Consider the following 17,748-nt stretch of genomic DNA (forward strand, 5'->3'; position numbering starts at 1 on the left):
TCCTGAAAGGGTCTAACAAGAGCAATTAATGGTTGACAACAAAAGCTGGCCTTTCCAGTCACACCTATACCCCATGAACCCTTATATTCCAGTCCTTTAGGTACAAAGGCCAGCATTCCTTTTTCATTATTTTTGTACCCATTCGTGGTATTATAATAATCTTTGTACATAGATCTTCAAGTCTCTTTGCCCCTCCCCCCACTGCTCTCACCTTCCCCCCACTCGCCCAACTGCTTCCGACTCCCCCATTGCTCCCGTCTCCCTCCACCCCCCCCACTGCTCCTGCCTCCCCCCACACCCCCACTGCTCCTGCCTCCCTCCACACCCCCACTGCTCCTGCCTCCCCCCACACCCCCACTGCTCCTGCCTTCCCCCACTCCCCACTGCTCCCGCCTCCCCTACACCCCCACTGCTCCCGCCTCCACCCACACCCCCACTGCTCCTGCCTCCCCCCACTCCCCACTACTCCCGCCTCCCTCCACCCCCCCACTGCTCCTGCCTCCCCCCACTCCCCACTGCTCCCGCCTCCCCCCACACCCCCACTGCTCCTGCCTCCCCCCACTCCCCACTACTCCCACCTCCCTCCACCCCCCCACTGCTCCTGCCTCCCCCCACTCCCCACTGCTCCCGCCTCCCCCCACACCCCCACTGCTCCTGCCTCCCCCCACCCCCCACTGCTCCCGCCTCCCTCCACCCACCCGCTGCTCCCGCCTCCCCCTACCCCCCACTGCTCCTGCCTCCCCCCACGCCCCACTGCTCCCGCCTCCCTCCATCCCCCCCACTGCTCCCGCCTCCCCCCACTGCTCCTGCCTCCCCCCACTGCTCCCACCTCCCTCCACCCCCTGACTGTTCCCACCTCCCCCCACCGCTCCCACCTCCCCCCACTGCTCCTGCCTCCCCCCACTGCTCCTGCCTCCCCCCACGCCCCACTGCTCCCGCCTCCCTCCATCCCCCCCACTGCTCCCGCCTCCCCCCACTGCTCCTGCCTCCCCCCACTGCTCCCACCTCCCTCCACCCCCCGACTGCTCCCACCTCCCCCCACTGCTCCCGCCTCCCTCCACCCCCCACTGCTCCCGCCACCCCCCACTCCCCGTTGCTCCCGCCTCCCCCCACTGCTCCCGCCTCCCCCTACTCCCCACTGCTCCCGCCTCCCCCCACACCTCCACTGCTCCTGCCTCCCCCCACTACCCGGTGCTCCCACCTCCTCCCACCCCCCTACTGCTCCCATCCCCCCCCACCACCCCCACTGCTCCCATCTCCCCCCACCACCCCCACTGCTCCCACCTCCCCCCACTGCTCCCATCTCCCCCCACCCCCCCACTGCTCCCATCTCCCCCCACTGCTCCCATCTCCCCCCACTGCTCCCATCCCCCCCACCCCCACTGCTCCCATCCCCCCCACCCCCACTGCTCCCATCTCCCCCTACATCCTCATTGCTCCCGCCTCCCACCAGCCCCGCATTCAGAAAGTACTCCTTTTTTACCTTTTTAGGCCTGAGTGGATGACCTCCCATTTGCCTACATTGAAATCCAATTCATGTCATCTATCTCTTTGTAATGTTACGCTGAATCACACTCTTAATTGACACTAAGAATTTACAAGGCAATTTTTATTGTTTCTATCTGGCATGTTAGTTGTATTGGTGTCAGTTTTATCTGTGTGCCAATGCGTCAGTCTTTACTACTCGATGTTTTGATTGCAGGGACTGAAGTTGATCATAATCTGGGTAAATTAGCACAAAGGCCATTGACATTTCAACATGTTTGAATTAACAGCATGACACGGGATACTCCAAAGGAAGAGACGTAAAGGAAAAGAAACAAATGGCTATTTTTCAAGTCATTCCCAGCCTTTGGTGAAGGAGTTCCAGAGCTGAGTGTTTGGTGTAAATCAGTGATTGCTGCTTCCAAATAGTTCAAGTTGGGTGTTCCTGCCCTTGCACTGCTCCCACCTCGGCTTTCCTCTTCCTGTATCCCAAGCTTGCTCCTCCCCTCCTCTGTCTTTTCCCAGCCTTCGCCTTTCCATATCCTTTTTCTGCCCTCACTCTACATCCTCCTCTTTCAGGCTTCCCCTTCCCCCATCCCGTTCCATCAGAGAGACAGGGCTCCAACCAGTAGCTGGAGTCTCCCCTCTATCTATTATAACTCTTTCCCCAGAGTTACAGTGGGAAAACTTCAGTTGAAAATCGTCCCAATTTGTTTTTCTGGCTGGATTTGAAAAGTTAAGACATTCCTGGTTTTGTGGTGGTTGCTGATCCCTTCTTGATCCCTTTCAAAAGCAAAAGGACCCAAAGTCAACATAAGACTTTGATGCAGCAGGTGGTTAGGATCGGGGCAGCACAGTGGTTAGCACTGCTACCTCACAGCGCTAGGGACCCAGGTTCAATTCCTGGCTTGGGTCACTGTCTGTGCGGAGTCTGCACGTTCTCCTTGTGTCTGCATGGATTCCCTCCGGGTGCTCCGGTTTCCTCCCACAGTCCAAACGACGTGCAGGTTAGGTGCATTGGCCATGCAAAATTCTCCCTCAGTGTACCTGAACAGGCGCCAGAATGTGGCGACTAGAGGATTTTCACAGTAACACCATTGCAGTGTTAATGTAAGCCTACTTGTGACAATAATAAATAAACTTAAACACTGCCTGGGAATATGGTGGATGCAGATCCAATCCATGGTTTTGAAAAGGGAATTGGATAAGCAGCTGAAGGGAAACGTATAGTAGGAAAGGGTAAGGGTCTAGCTATGTTGCTCTGGCAGAGAGCTGGTACAAACAAGGGGCCAAATGGTTACAGTACAGAAGGAAACCATTCTATGATTCTATGAAATGAGTAATTGTGGTTTTGCATGCTTTGAGAATACGCGATTGGCAGCTTTTAGTATCTATCCTTAAGTGAATCAGCGAAGTTAACAGTTAAATGTAACTTGAGCTTGTGCGCCAATCAGCAAAGTGCAGTGGATGGTGTGTCAATATATAGATGCAGTTAGGGCAGCATGGTGGCACTGTTGCCTCACAGCGCCAGGGACCCGGGTTCGATTCTGGCTTGGGTCACTGTCTGTGTGGAGTCTGCACGTTCTCCCTGTGTCTGCATGGGTTTCCTCCGGATGTTCCGGTTTCTTCCCACAATCCGAAGGACATGCTGGTTAGGTGCATTGGCCATGCTAAATTCTCCCTCAGTGTACCCGAACTGGTGCTGGAGTGTGGCGACTTTCACAGTAACTTCATTGCAGTGTTAATGTAAGCCTACTTGTGACACTAATAAATAAACTTTAACTTTAAAAAGTTGGACATAAACATTCTTTTTCTAGTCTCTGTTTTCCTCCTTGGATGCCAATTGTCTTCCAACATTGTGCTGGATATACATCTATAATGGTTATCCAATCCCTCAGGTCACACTTGTGGTAGTTTGACAATCAAATTGTCAATTTGAATATGGGAGGCATGCAACATTTCAGTAAGGTTAGCCCACTTAGGCCTAACTCCATTTTGAGACCAGGAGCTTGATTTGGTGCATTCTCATAAACATTGTATGTACCCAGGTCTGAACAGAGTAGTTGGTTTTGCTACATCAGGCTGGTGGACTATACTAGCAGCACTCTGCTTGTCACTGATGGGCTATAGGTCCCAGAAGGCAGTTAAAGTATGATAGCTTTCACTGAGTCTAATATGGGTAGCATTATAGATAAATGGCTGGATTTACATCTTCAATACGGGTAGTGGGAGTCAGAAAGTTTCCCAGCTGAGCACACCCACCTCAGGAGAACGTGTCTGCAAACCCAACTCACGCCTATGGCCCCTCCTACTCTCTATGCCCCATGGCCCCTCAAGTCCTCCATGTCAAATACGATTGGTGGCAGACAAAGGCTCTCAACTGGCCACTTAACTACCTCAACAGGTCTCGGGTGGGAAGGCCACACTCAAGTCTTCCTGCCCTGAAGGAAGTGGGAAGATAGTGAAACCTCCGGCCCGCACCTTTCTGCCTGATCACACAACTGTCTTCTGCCCCCATCCTGTCTCAAGACCCAGCTGAGGAAAGATGAAAGGTGGGGCTGTGGGGACACTAAATTTTGTCTCTGGTCTTGATTCTCTGTGAACTACGTGATGGGAAATCTAGTGGGATATATAATCTCATATGATCCACAGATAACAGGCCTTTTTGAAAAGAAAAAAGCATCTCTTTCAGTTTCCTGTCTTCAAAATAATTAATATCTTGAGGTTATAATTACAAAATATAAAATCTATTTTTAGGCAAAGAAAATTTGCAGCTGATTTTATTTTCTTCAGAGAGTTTTCCATTTGACATCGTATCCAAGATGAAATAGATGTATTTGTGAAAAACAATAATAATCTGAACATGCTTTAAAGAAAGGTTGGAAATAAACAAAGCCGTTGTCGTGGTTATTTACGCATGAAAGTTTTCATTCCCCTATATCACCTGGTATTATCAAAAAGTTAAAGTCCATCATAACACTGAAATCTAAATGGGACCTGTTGTACTAAAGCCTATTTACTAAACATCTATCACACAACAGTGTGTGAAAATGGGTTTATAAAGTCTTTTACAATCCTGACTCAACCAATCTCATTTTTACCCAAATAAAAATAAATGTTAAACATTGTACATGTTTTCTGAAAGTTTTGTCAAGCCCCAAAAGTGTTCTGAAATATGACTAGACTTCCCAACAGGTCAAAGTTGTTACTTACCAACTCAAAGGTCTGATTTTCTTAATCTCAAAGAACTGGGTCCCAGTGTGATTGTATCTGTCATTTATTAAGCTAAGGAAATGTTACAGACTGAGCCTTTGTGGAACAGCTTGTTTTGCCTTTAGAGACAGAAGCCAAAGAAACCACACCAGATATTATTTGGGCTTCTTTCATGGTTATACTTCATCCAAAATTATTCCACAAACAGTGGCACAGTGGTTAGCACTGCTGCCTCACCGCGCCAGGTTGTTCACTACCAGCATCGGGTGACTGTGTGAAGTCTGCACATTCTCCCCACGTGTCTGTGCGGGTTTCCTCCGAGTGCTCCGGTTTCCTCCCACAGTCCAAAGATGTGCGAGTTAGGTGGATTGGCCATGCTAAATTGCCCCTTTGGTGTCCCAAGATGTGTATGTTAGGGGCATTAGCGGGGTAAATGCATGGGGTTACAGGGATAAGGCGGGAGGTGGGCCTGGGTAAGATACTCCATTGGAGAGGTGATGCAGAATCGATGGGCCTCCTTCTGCACTGATTCTATGAAATTGCAGAATGGTCTTTATAAAATGAAGTCAATCTCAATTTAGCCAGACATTCAAATGAAAAGGGTGTCTGTCTCATACAAAGAACAAAAAAGATTAATTTGAACCTACTGTGTAAGAGCCACACCAGATCAGGTTTGGCAGTATTAGCACGTAAGAAAAAAACTGGCAAAGATCCTGGAGATCTGTCATGGTTAGTTCAACGCTGAATGCATTTTTAAATGTTGCTTGCTGTGAAAAATAAAAGTGCAACTAAACGCTGTGTATTTAAATACAGCGTGGCGCGGTGGCACATTTCAATACTGTAGCTTTAACTCCTGAGCCATTCTGACATTTAAATCTCGGCTCACTTGACAATGAGCTTTGTTGACTGCTGAATACTGTCGAACAGGATCCCCTGGCAACAGAGGCTTAAAACTGGAAGGAGGAAATGATCAAACAGCCTAACACAGCCTGGCCCGCCTATCACCACCGACAAAACTGGTCACCTACAAAACCTTAGTTGTTCTCCCTGTGCTCTGCACTGAAGGAAGCTGTGCAAAAAGATGGCTGTTGGGAGATCATGGAGAAGGGGGAGAAAGGGGGAGAAAGGGGGAGAAAGGGGGAGAAGGGGGAGTCATGTTTTCGATGAACAGATTAATAACAAAAATGGAATTTTTGAATAAAAAATAAAATTAATTTGAATCAGAAATGGAATTATCAAATAAATAAAGCAAACGGCAGAAGCTTGTAAAAGAACACAGAACATAGAAAAGACAAACACTAAGCACATTGTATTGTTTTTCTTTATTCTTCCATTAACCAAATAGGTTTATTAACAAACTGGTGCTTGTGAAAGCTCTTTTATTTAATAAGGTACCAGTAAATGATGTACATGAAACCTAGCTGACCATGAAATACTAAAGGGAAAGCAACTCAATCACATCTTGCCTTGAGTTTGTTAGAAAAAGCATATCAAAAATATATTTTGTCAGCTGCTGGGTATCAGTACCAGAGATGTTTCAATATAATAATGAATGATTAATAAAAACAACTTAAATTTATACAGCGCCTTTAGATAATGAAATGACCCACGGTGCATCATAGGAGCAGCTTCGTAAAACAAAATACAACCATGAGACATATACATTGATACAAGGAAAGACAGGCAAAAGGTTGGCAAATGAGGTAGGTTTTATTGAGTGGCTTAAAAAGGAGGAAAATGAGGTAGAGGCAGAAAGGTATAGGGAGGGAACTCCAGAGCTTGGGGCCTAGGCAACTGAAGGCGCAATCACCAATGGTGGAGCAATTATAATTGCGAACGCACAAGAGGCCAGAATTAAAGGAGTGCAGACGTGTTGGAGGGTTGTGGGGCTGGAGCAGACTAGAGATAAGGCAGGCAAGGCCACAAGAGATTGGAGCAGACTAGAGATAGGGTGGGGCAAGGCCTTGCAGAGATTGGAGCAGACTAGACACAGGGCGAGTAAGGCCACGGAGAGATTCAGAAACCAGGGGCGAGAACCAGCAGCCACATTCGCTGCGAGTCGAATCCTGTTATAGTCACTAAATCTCACTAGAGGGCTAAAACGAGATTTCCACCGGCGAGATCCTGGTTTGTGATCTTCCCCGTCCCCCGCCACCACCGGTGACACGATCAGGTTCACATCTAGTGAGGGCGTGAACCGGATGTCCATGAACTTGAATCAATTTCAATATAATTAAAGGGCTTGACTTGATGCCGTAGCATCCGCCCAAGACATATCCTCCCATCCTGGTGGCATGATGTTACGCCGGTGCAAATCGCTTCTGGTTTTTAAAAGCAAAACCTGTTGTAATGACCACGCTGGGGGTGCAGAGGCACCTGGAGGCCCCAGAACCTGATGGATAAGACTGGGCAGTGCCCCCTAGCATTGGTATTGTGCTGGGGAAGGATGCCCCAATGCTGGTGTTGTGGTGGTGGGGGGGTGCCCTGATGTTCGCATTGTGGTGGGTGGGTATTGAGGGGGGGAGGGGGGTGGCCCATTCTGAATGCACAAGAGGTTGGGGGGGGTGGGGGGGGGGGGGGAGTGGGGTGAGGTCCTGACCTCCATGGGGGGCCTTATATATAACTTTGGTATTGGGATGCTGTTTAAAAACAGCACCCTGATCTCAGAATCCCAAGTTTCTGCTGAGTTTAGGCTCCGCCCCCCCAGCTGGCTGTGTGATCCTCACCAGCACTTAGAAATTGATCAGGTGAGAAAAGGTAGCTGTGAAACCGGCGAGATTCACACAGCTTTTCCTGCCCAATCCAGCATTCCGTGCAATTTTGGAAAAGTTCCAACCAAGGGCAAGAATTTTGAAGTCAAGTGTTATCTGAATGGGGCCCAGCTTAAATCAATGAGCACAAAGGTGATAGGTGAACTGGACAAGGCTCCAATCACATGGTTAGAATCGCCCGTGTAGATTCAGGATGACCACTCAAGACAGACACAATAAAGGATCTCTTAGACCTTTGCAATCAATCATTGAATCATCTATTAAATTGTCATATACTGAACCTGTAGGATAAAAAAATGGATTGGGTGCAAACAACAACAGAAGTTTATTAAATAGCTGTTAACTCTACAAACGCTTGATCAAGGCTGAGCCAAAGCCCATGAAGCAGCCAATAACGTCACAAACTATACACGTGACTAGACTTTTAAAGTGACAGCGCAAAAACACAACAACAACCCCAAATATATAACAGTTGTATAATGTGATAGATGCTAGTTGCTACAAGGTATTTCTATCTATTCGTGGTACACAATAATGGGGAACTATAATAAAATACTCTTTTATAACAAACCCCCCTAAAAATGGGACTGTATTTATAGCAATGCATTGTGCTTATTGGATCAGTAATCAATAAATTGGTTCAGAGAGAAATACATTGCACAGACCATGAACAAGGAGTGTAGCTACATATACATTTTTGGTATCAATGTTATCATTTTGACAGTATCCTGTGAGAAGCCAAATGAAAAATGAACTTTATTTCTAAATGCTCTCTTAGCAGATAGTCTGAGTTACATGGAACATTTACTTCAGAAATTCATTATTTAGTGTTTGCAATGGCAACTTTGTAAAGGCAACTTTGAGAGAGTCAATTATGTTAATTACCAGTGATCAAACGAACCCAGTTTAAAAGGCCAATAATCACTTTGGCAATAATATAGTTAATGATAGTTAGAACCAAACGACAGGAACCTCCGACCTTGTCCGAGGCTGGACTTTCTGGTGCCGTTGCAGTGAATGGAGTTTTGGCCGAACACCAAATTCTCCATTCTCACTGGCAGCAGGAATGAACAAGATTGTAGAATCCTCCCCAAAGTTATTAAATAATGACTGGAATGTGGAATTAGCATTCGAGATCTGATGTGCATCAAATCTAACCTCCAGAATAGCTCTATAAATGGATACCACAGATTAACTTATCTCCTAACACTGAGTACCACGGCTAACTTGCTGGTTCAAAAGCTTAAAGTAGAAAGGATACTGCAGAAGCTTCATGTAGCCTTGTATTGTGCGCAGCCATTCTGGGATTGATGTGGATGGCTTGTATTTTGGCAGTGATGGGACTGGAGGCTGAAAGAACACAATGGGCAAATGTTATAATTAATATATCATCTTTAAATGTTTATATTTTGATTTGTACATATCAAGCGATGGGAAACAGGAAACGCAAAAAAACAAAATGTGGCAAAGATGCAAAAAGAGAAACCCAAAAAACAAGAGCAAAAATCCTGCAGATGCTGGAAATAAAAACAGAAAATGTTGGAAATAGTCAGCAGGCCTGGCAGCATCTGTGGAGAGAGAAACAGAGTCAACTTTGCAGGCTGATCACCTTTCAACAGAACCAGAAGTTACAGATGTAACAGGTTTCAAGTACAGAGGCAGGGAAAGACCAAAAAGGAATGTCTATGGTAGTTGAAGCATCATCATTTATGCCAGATTTCAAAACTATCACATTATGCACCAACAGATTTAATGTCGAAGGAAGCCCACAGTCCCACGACAGTACCTGGGCTGAGCATTGAGAGATTCCTTCCCTAATCTATAATTGTCAATTGTTTATATGCATTAGCTAATTAGGGCTGAGTTTACAAGGTGTGGAGTCTTACGGAGCTAGGAGCAAGCTTCAAAAAAATCATGGGCATGTCCCAATGATTTTACATCTTGTAAAATAAATTAAAGTTGACCCTCTTCTCTAAATGAGTGAAGATATTCCCTATTAAGTGTGCAATAGTTAAGCTCCTCAAACTTATCTGATGCCCAAACCATGACACTATTCACAACTGCACAACAGCGACATTTAGAATTGAACGTCATATAGCAGCACAACCTTATTTGAATGTTGCAAATCTGCTGTAAGAGTCCCCTTAAAGCTGAACATTCTGAAAAGCAGGCAGCTTCTCTTGCAGTCCATTAGCCAATGCCATTAGAGCTGTGTTTCATGCCAGTATAAGTGACACACCAGCATTCATTACCTTAGAAAGGAATTTGGTAACTAGTTATGACTTGATTTTAATTTCGAGATCATCCAGGAGAGTTTGCTATTTCCTGCAAGGGATGCCTGAAGGTAATATTGCTTGTTTGCTACGTCCACATGGACCTCTTTCCCTTTGGAGATCAGTGGATAAGCATTGGAAAGATTGACAGGCTGATTATTAACCTGTCTTGAGCATTCCTTCGTTGAACAATAAGTCCGAGGCTGCTGGGACTTTCCGCTACCACTGCACCCACCCCCCTCCTCCCCCACCCCACCCCGCTGCGGGTTTTCCGGCAGCAAAGACGGCTCACTATTGGACACCAGCAGAGTCTTCCAGTCCTGCCAAAGTCAGTGGCCTGTTACGTTCGCTCACTGGAGTACCCGCGGCGGGTGGGGGGGGTTGCCTTCAATGGGAGCTGAAGATCCCACAAACGAGAATCCTGGCCCTACAGTGGGACTTGAACCCAGAGCTTTTGGCTCAGAGACAGGGATACACAAGTCCTCCAGAAGATAGTACAATCAGGTGGTTTGAAAAAAAACCTATTGAAATGCCACTCAAAAGCTAAGAAGCAACAAAATAAATCAGTCAATTCATTTAAATGTTGGTCACTTGCTCAAATTATAAACCCATCCTAGACTTACGTCAAATGGGGTAAAATAACAAAATGTATTTGCAATATGCAAGGGCCCACCCATCGTGGCCGAAAGATTATCTGACATAAATTGACCTTTCTGATAGCATGGTGATGGGTTCCCCTTGTATATTTCAAGCCTGTGTGCTGAATATGAAAGAGTATGATGAAGTTAGACATGTGAACCTCTGGCAGACTGAGTGAAAGGCAAGCCTGAGGCAAGAACTGAGGCAATTGGGAGTTGCTGCTCTGCTGGTGGGGAGAGGGGAGGGGGGGGGGGGGGGGGGGGGGAAGCTGGATATGGCTCAGGCACCCTAGTAAACAACAGAGGGAACCTGAGGCTGGCCTCTGTCTCAGAGGCACTCAGTCCTGGAGTGAGGACGGGATAGGAGAACGGCAGGGGAATATGCTAAGTGGGGTGTGGAATGGGGAAGGGATACGTGACAGAAAACAAGTGGAGCGGAAGTGCGATCACTTCTGGCAGAGACTGGGGAAATAGGAGATGAAGCATGCGAGACTGGAGGCGGGCGACAGTTTAGGTCTGGGCAGCAAACAGTCTGTGCAGATAAAATTCACAAGCATCAATTAATCTTCAGTTACGTGCACAAAAGCAGAAAGCGATCACAAATATTTAATGAATCTTTAAACAGCAGCTTGGGAAGTGCTGGCTGGGAGTTTAGGCTGGATTGAATAGTAAGAGTGCAGGAAGTGTCGACAGGTTGAGATCCAAGGATGTGGTCTGAGAACTTAGGGTAACAAAATCTGCTTTCTGGTCAAAGAGAGCGGTTCTGTTTGGCAGCTAGTAGATATTTTGGGCCAGGTGGTGCACAGACACAAGAGAGGAAGAGAAAAAAAATCACCCTACCTTTGACGGAAAATCAGCATGAGTGTTTATTGGGCAAGAATGGATCCTGTGAGGCTGTGATGTTCATAGAATCATAGAATCCCTACAGTGCAGAAGGAGGCCCATCGAGCCTGCACCGACAACAATCCCACCCAGACCCCATCCCGAAACCCCATGCATTCACCCTAGTTAGCCTCCCTGACACTAAGGGAGAATTTAGCATGGCCAATCCACCTAATCTGCACATCTTTGGACTGTGAGAGGAAACCGGAGCAAACCCACGCAGACACGGGAAGAACATGCAAACTCCACACAGACAGTGACCAAGGCCGGAATTGAACCCAGGTCCCTGGTGCTGTGAAGCAGCAGTGCTAACCGCTGTGCCACCGTGCCACCCCTAATACTGTCACAGTTGAACTGCTTGCTGGAACTTCCAGCAACTTTGGAACAATGCCATGACAATATTTCACCATGTTTCAGATAAATAATGGATAAATGAGAGAATTGAGGGAAGCATTGGGGCCAAAACTGGACAACTCCGGAAATCGGGCATGGGGATGGCGATGTCTGATTAACCTGCCTCAGTTTAAAGTGTTGCAGGCAATGCACTAATCTCACACTGCCTGCTAATTATAATAATGGTGGTGAGCATCTTGTAGAGAGGCTGCACACCACATGAGCGCCTCCACCTCCACACCCACAGCTTAGCACAACTTAGGAGTTGGTCTGCAACACTTCAAGTCAGATCACACCTCTTAAAAGCATGGTGTATTCCGGCTACGTAGAAGGGAATTTCCAATCAGCTAGTCAGATTCACAGACAGATGTAGTCTTTGAGGAGACAGGATAGCAAGAAGGGGTTAAACGATTCTTTATAACAAGTTAATATGGACAGTTTGCTCACATGTGAATGCAGTAACAGTATTAAAACAAGTGAATATGATTTTAAAGTATATATATATATCAGAAGTGTTAGGGAACTAGAGCTGGAGTTGGATGAACTTAGGATCATTAGGGACGCAGAGGTGGCCACAGACAGAAGCTTTAGGGATACAGTTACTCCGAGGAATGAAAATAGATGGGTGACGGTGAGAGGGGCTGGGAGGAAGCAGTCAGTGCAGGGATCCCCTGTGGTCGTTCCCCTTAGCAACAAGTATTCCGCTTTGGATACGGTTGAGGGGGACGACATACCAGTGGTGAGCCGCAGTGAGAGGATCTCCAGCACTGTGTCCATCTCTGTGGCTCGGGAGGGTAATGGGCAGAGCGGGAGGGCAATAGTTATTGGGGACTCGTTAGTTAGAGGGATAGATAGGAGGTTCTGTGGCAGCAAAAGAGACTCACGGATGGTATGTTGTCTACCGGATGCCAAGGTCCGTGACGTCTCAGACCGTGTTTTCCGGATTCTTAAGGGGGAGGGGAAACAGTCACAAGTCGTGGTACACATTGGTACCAATGACATAGGTAAGAGAAGGGACGGGGATTTAAAACAGGAATTTCGGGAGCTGGGCTGGAAGCTGAGAGCCAAGACAAAACATGTGGTCATCTCTGGTACGTTGCCGGTGCCACGTGATAGCGAGTTGAGGAACAGGGAGAGAGTGCAGTTAAACATGTGATTGCAGGGATGGTGTAGGAGGGAGGGTTTCAGATACGTGGATAATTGGAACACATTCTGGGGAAGGTGGGACCTGTACAAACAGGACGGGGTGCACCTGAACCAGAGGGGCACCAATATCCTGGGAGGGAAATTTGATACGGCTCTTCAGGGGGGTTTAAACTAATTTGTCAGGGGATTGGGAAAAGGAGTTGTAGTCCAGAAGTCAGTGAGGGTGGTGAGGTATTAGGGAAGGTATCAGGGTCAAGGGTGGGTACCGGTAGACAGGAAGGTGGGTTGAAGTATGTCTACTTCAATGCAAGGAGCATCCGGAACAAGGTAGATGAACTTGGGGCGTGGATTGGTACTTGGGACTACGATGTTGTGGCCATTACGGAGACGTGGGTAGAACAAGGACAGGAATGGTTGTTGGACGATCCGGGGTATAGATGTTTCAGTAAGTGTAGGGAAGCTGGTAAAAGAGGTGGAGTAGTAGCATTGTTAATCAAGGGTAGTTTAACGGTTGCGAAAGGCACTTCGAGGGGGATCTGCACAATGAGGTAATATGGGCTGAGGTTAGAAATAGGAAAGGAGCGGTCACGTTGTTAGGAGTTTACTATAGGCCCCCAAATAGTAATAGAGATGTGGAGGAAGAAATTGCTAAGCAGATTATGGATATGTGTGGGGGTCACAGGGTAGTTGTCATGGGGGACTTTAACTTTCCAAATATTGATTGGAACCTTTGTAGGTCAAATAGTTCGGATGGGGCAGTTTTTGTGCAGTGTGTGCAGGAGGGTTTCCTGACACAATATGTGGATAGGCCGACAAGAGGTGAGGCCACATTGGATTTGGCACTGGGAAATGAACCGGGCCAAGTGTTAGATTTGGTTGTGGGAGAACACTTTGGAGATAGTGACCACAATTCGGTGTCTTTTGTTATTGCAATGGAGAGGATAGGGCCGTACGGCAGGGCAAGGTTTACAATTGGGGGAGAGGTAATTATGATGCGATTAGGCAAGAATTAGGGGGCATAAGTTGGGAGCAGAAACTGTCAGGGAAAGGCACTAATGAAAAGTGGAACTTTTTCAAGGAACAAATACTGGGTGTCCTTGATAGGTATGTCCCTGTCAGACAGGGAGGAAATGGCCGAGTGAGGGAACCATGGTTCACGAAAGAGGTGGAATGTCTTGTGAAAAGGAAGAGGGAAGCTTATGTAGGGATGAGGAAACAAGGTTCAGATGGCTCGATTGAGGGTGACAAGTTAGCAAGGAACGAGCTGAAAAAGGGGCTTAGGAGAGCTAGGAGGGGACATGAGAAGTCCTTGGCGGGTCGGATCAAGGAAAACCCCAAAGCTTTTTACTCTTATATGAGGAATAAAAGAATGACCAGGGTGAGGTTAGGGCCGGTCAAGGACAGTAGTGGGAACTTGTGTATGGAGTCAGTAGAGATAGGCGAGGTGATGAATGAATACTTTTCTTCAGTGTTCACCAAGGAGAGGGGCCATGTTTTTGAGGAAGAGAAGGTGTTACAGGCTAATAGGCTGGAGGAAAGAGATGTTCGGAGGGAGGATGTCCTGGCAGTTTTGAATAAACTGAAAGTCGATAAGTCCCCTGGGCCTGATGAAATATATCCTAGGATTCTTTGGGAGGCAAGGGATGAGATTGCAGAGCCTTTGGCTTTGATCCTTGGGTCCTCACTGTCCACGGGGATGGTGCCAGAGGACTGGAGAGTGGCGAATGTTGTTCCTCTGTTTAAGAAAGGGAATAGAAATGACCCTGGTAATTATAGACCGGTTAGTCTTACTTCGGTGGTTGGTAAATTGATGGAAAAGGTCCTTAGGGATGGGATTTACGACCATTTAGAAAGATGCGGATTAATCCAGGATAGTCAGCACGGATTCGTGAAGGGCAAGTCGTGCCTCACAAATTTGATAGAATTTTTTGAGGAGGTAACTAAGTGTGTTGATGAAGGTAGGGCAGTTGATGTCATATACATGGATTTTAGTAAGGCGTTTGATAAGGTCCCCCATGGTCGGCTTATGATGAAAGTAAGGAGGTGTGGGATAGAGGGAAAGTTGGCCGATTGGATAGGTAACTGGCTATCTGATCGAAGACAGAGGGTGGTGGTGGATGGAAAATTTTCGGACTGGAGGCAGGTTGCTAGCGGAGTGCCACAGGGATCAGTGCTTGGTCCTCTGCTCTTTGTGATTTTTATTAATGACTTAGAGGAGGGGGCTGAAGGGTGGATCAGTAAATTTGCTGATGACACCAAGATTGGTGGAGTAGTGGATGAGGTGGAGGACTGTTGTAGGCTGCAAAGAGACATAGATAGGATGCAAAGCTGGGCTGAAAAATGGCAAATGGAGTTTAACCCTGATAAATGTGAGGTGATTCATTTTGGTAGGACTAATTTAAATGTGGATTACAGGGTCAAAGGTAGGGTTCTGAAGACTGTGGAGGAACAGAGAGATCTTGGGGACCATATCCACAGATCTCTAAAGGTTGCCACTCAAGTGGATAGAGCTGTGAAGAAGGCCTATAGTGTGTTAGCTTTTATTAACAGGGGGTTGGAGTTTAAGAGCCGTGGGGTTATGCTGCAACTGTACAGGACCTTGGTGAGACCACATTTGGAATATTGTGTGCAGTTCTGGTCACCTCACTATAAGAAGGATGTGGAAGCGCTGGAAAGAGTGCAGAGGAGATTTACCAGGATGCTGCCTGGTTTGGAGGGTAGGTCTTATGAGGAAAGGTTGAGGGAGCTAGGGCTGTTCTCTCTGGAGCGGAGGAGGCTGAGGGGAGACTTAATAGAGGTTTATAAAATGATGAAGGGGATAGATCGAGTGAACGTTCAAAGACTATTTCCTCGGGTGGATGGAGCTATTACAAGGGGGCATAACTATAGGGTTCGTGGTGGGAGATATAGGAAGGATATCAGAGGTAGGTTCTTTACGCAGAGAGTGGTTAGGGTGTGGAATGGACTGCCTGCAGTGATAGTGAAGTCAGACACTTTAGGAACATTTAAGCGGTTATTGGATAGGCACATGGAGCACACCAGGATGATAGGGAGTGGGATAGCTTGATCTTGGTTTCAGATAAAGCTCGGCACAACATCGTGGGCCGAAGGGCCTGTTCTGTGCTGTACTGTTCTATGTTCTAAAGCATTGAATGTATTTTAATATATTGTTCACTTTGGCCAAGAACAAGATGCCACAATTTATAATGGTTTAGGTCCCAAGCTGCTGTTTAAACCATGGGATGAATATCCCTTAGATAGCAGAAAGAGGTATGAGAAATGTTGCATATGTGGAACAAATGTTGTAACTTTATGAATAGCGGCATTTATTGTCTAGACACAGAATAGATACGTACCTAGGGCCCAATGTTCACGTGTCTATTCACTGGGCAACATGCCGGTGGGAAAGTTCATTTTGACCTCTGCGGAGAGCGTCTGTGGGTGCCTGGCAACCAGGATGTTAGTTTTGCCAAGATAGAGTGTGATATCCGTATTAAATGAACCAGTAAAAAAAACATTGTGCTGGGTGGCAAATTGTGAATGGCCAGAGTATTTGACAAAGTGTGTATTGATGTATAATTGTCAAATGAAATCAATCCTAAGCTAATGGAAGGCGGAATTATAGATAACAGAATTCTATAACTGATTTGTAATTTGGCTAAGTGCCCAGATCTCTCGGAGAGGTTTTACAACTCTGAACCTGAGCTGTTTAACCCTTTGGAAGGTATCCAGAATGGCCATACGCTTATGTTTTGTTTGTCCTGTTTGACTTTATGTTTTTAAATAAACTTTGTTACGTCTTTTGAACAGAGTCCTTGCCTTTTGTGAATTTTTTGAATAAAGTTTAAATTTTTTTAGACATAAATTGGCCACCTTTTCAAATTCCCCACAACAGGCTGGAAGGTCCAAAACTGTCCGCAGAGGAGATGAAGAGCTGGAGTCGTGGTGCAAAGACCAGAAAATATACCATAAGGTAACAGAATCTGCGCTGGAGGCTGGGCGTGGGGTTGTGGGGAGAGGGGGGTGGAGGAGGGGGAGTGGCAGGAGCCCTTTAATAAGTGGGTGGTGAGAAGCCAGTGGAAGCAGGTGGCCATGACAATCAATGCCACCAGAGGACCTGGATGCAGTGTCTTGCAGTTGGCTTTGCCTAGCCTAGTGTTCCTCGCCAGTGCTTCCTCAGTGGCTGCACTCACGAGAGAGGCACAAAGGGGATGCACATGCACAAGGGTGAATGGCTTAGTTTGGGATGGTTTATTGGATGTCCCAAGGGGAACAAACAGTTTGGGTCAGTATTCTAATTTCCCTGTTTTTACTGTTTTTTTCCCTCTAGGACATGTCTTGGGTAAAGTTATTATGGAAAGATTGCTTTGTGCCAGCTTTTATTTCAAGATTGTGGTCAAGAAGGTGCAGTCATGATCTGTCACAGAGGGAAAAGGATCTGTTGAATAAATAGGAATCTTGGATTTCATTCAGGGGAACCAGATGCTGCTCTCGGGGACAGCCCGTTTGGGAAGTGGTCATGCTGGCTGCCTCCTCTTTCTCATCCTGCTCCTCCTCCAGACATGCTCATCAAATCCGTGGTGGAAAAAAGTGCATCCTCACGAAGCCTAGACTGTAGAGGATACAATAGAGCACCATGAACTGGGAGTGTCTGCTCCTGCGAAGGCTACTCTCCAGAAGGCCGGGCTGTGGAACCATTGCTATAACACCCAGCTGTCTGTTCAAAGCTGTTCCTTGTGGCTCTTATTGTATAAGTGCTGGCCCAGAAGTGGTGGGGTTGTAGGGTAGAATCATCAGCGGGTGAGGCGTGGATAGCACTTACTGTTGGGCAGCCGTCCACTGGTTCAAAGTGGTGACTGGAAGAGTGGATCAGTTTGAGATGAATGCATCATGACAGCATGATGTTCTGAGTGCGCTCACACAACAGCTGAACATTGAGTCAGTATT

The 17,748-nt window shown here is 46.8% G+C and overlaps 1 protein-coding gene across 1 annotated transcript in view; it reads right to left on the minus strand.

Moving 5' to 3' along the window:
* The window catches only part of vash2 (vasohibin 2), a 146,730-nt gene that overhangs the window by 108,803 nt on the left and 20,179 nt on the right, over positions 1-17,748 (minus strand). Inside the window, exons 2-3 of the mRNA XM_078230553.1 lie at positions 8,731-8,819; positions 4,699-4,755 (exon numbers count right to left, since the gene is read on the minus strand). Coding sequence (XP_078086679.1) covers positions 4,699-4,755; positions 8,731-8,819 — 146 coding nt within the window. The remainder of the gene's footprint in view (positions 1-4,698; positions 4,756-8,730; positions 8,820-17,748) is intronic.

This window comes from Mustelus asterias, chromosome 15 (genome assembly GCF_964213995.1).
Source record: "Mustelus asterias chromosome 15, sMusAst1.hap1.1, whole genome shotgun sequence".
In the NCBI taxonomy this organism is placed as follows: domain Eukaryota; kingdom Metazoa; phylum Chordata; class Chondrichthyes; order Carcharhiniformes; family Triakidae; genus Mustelus; species Mustelus asterias.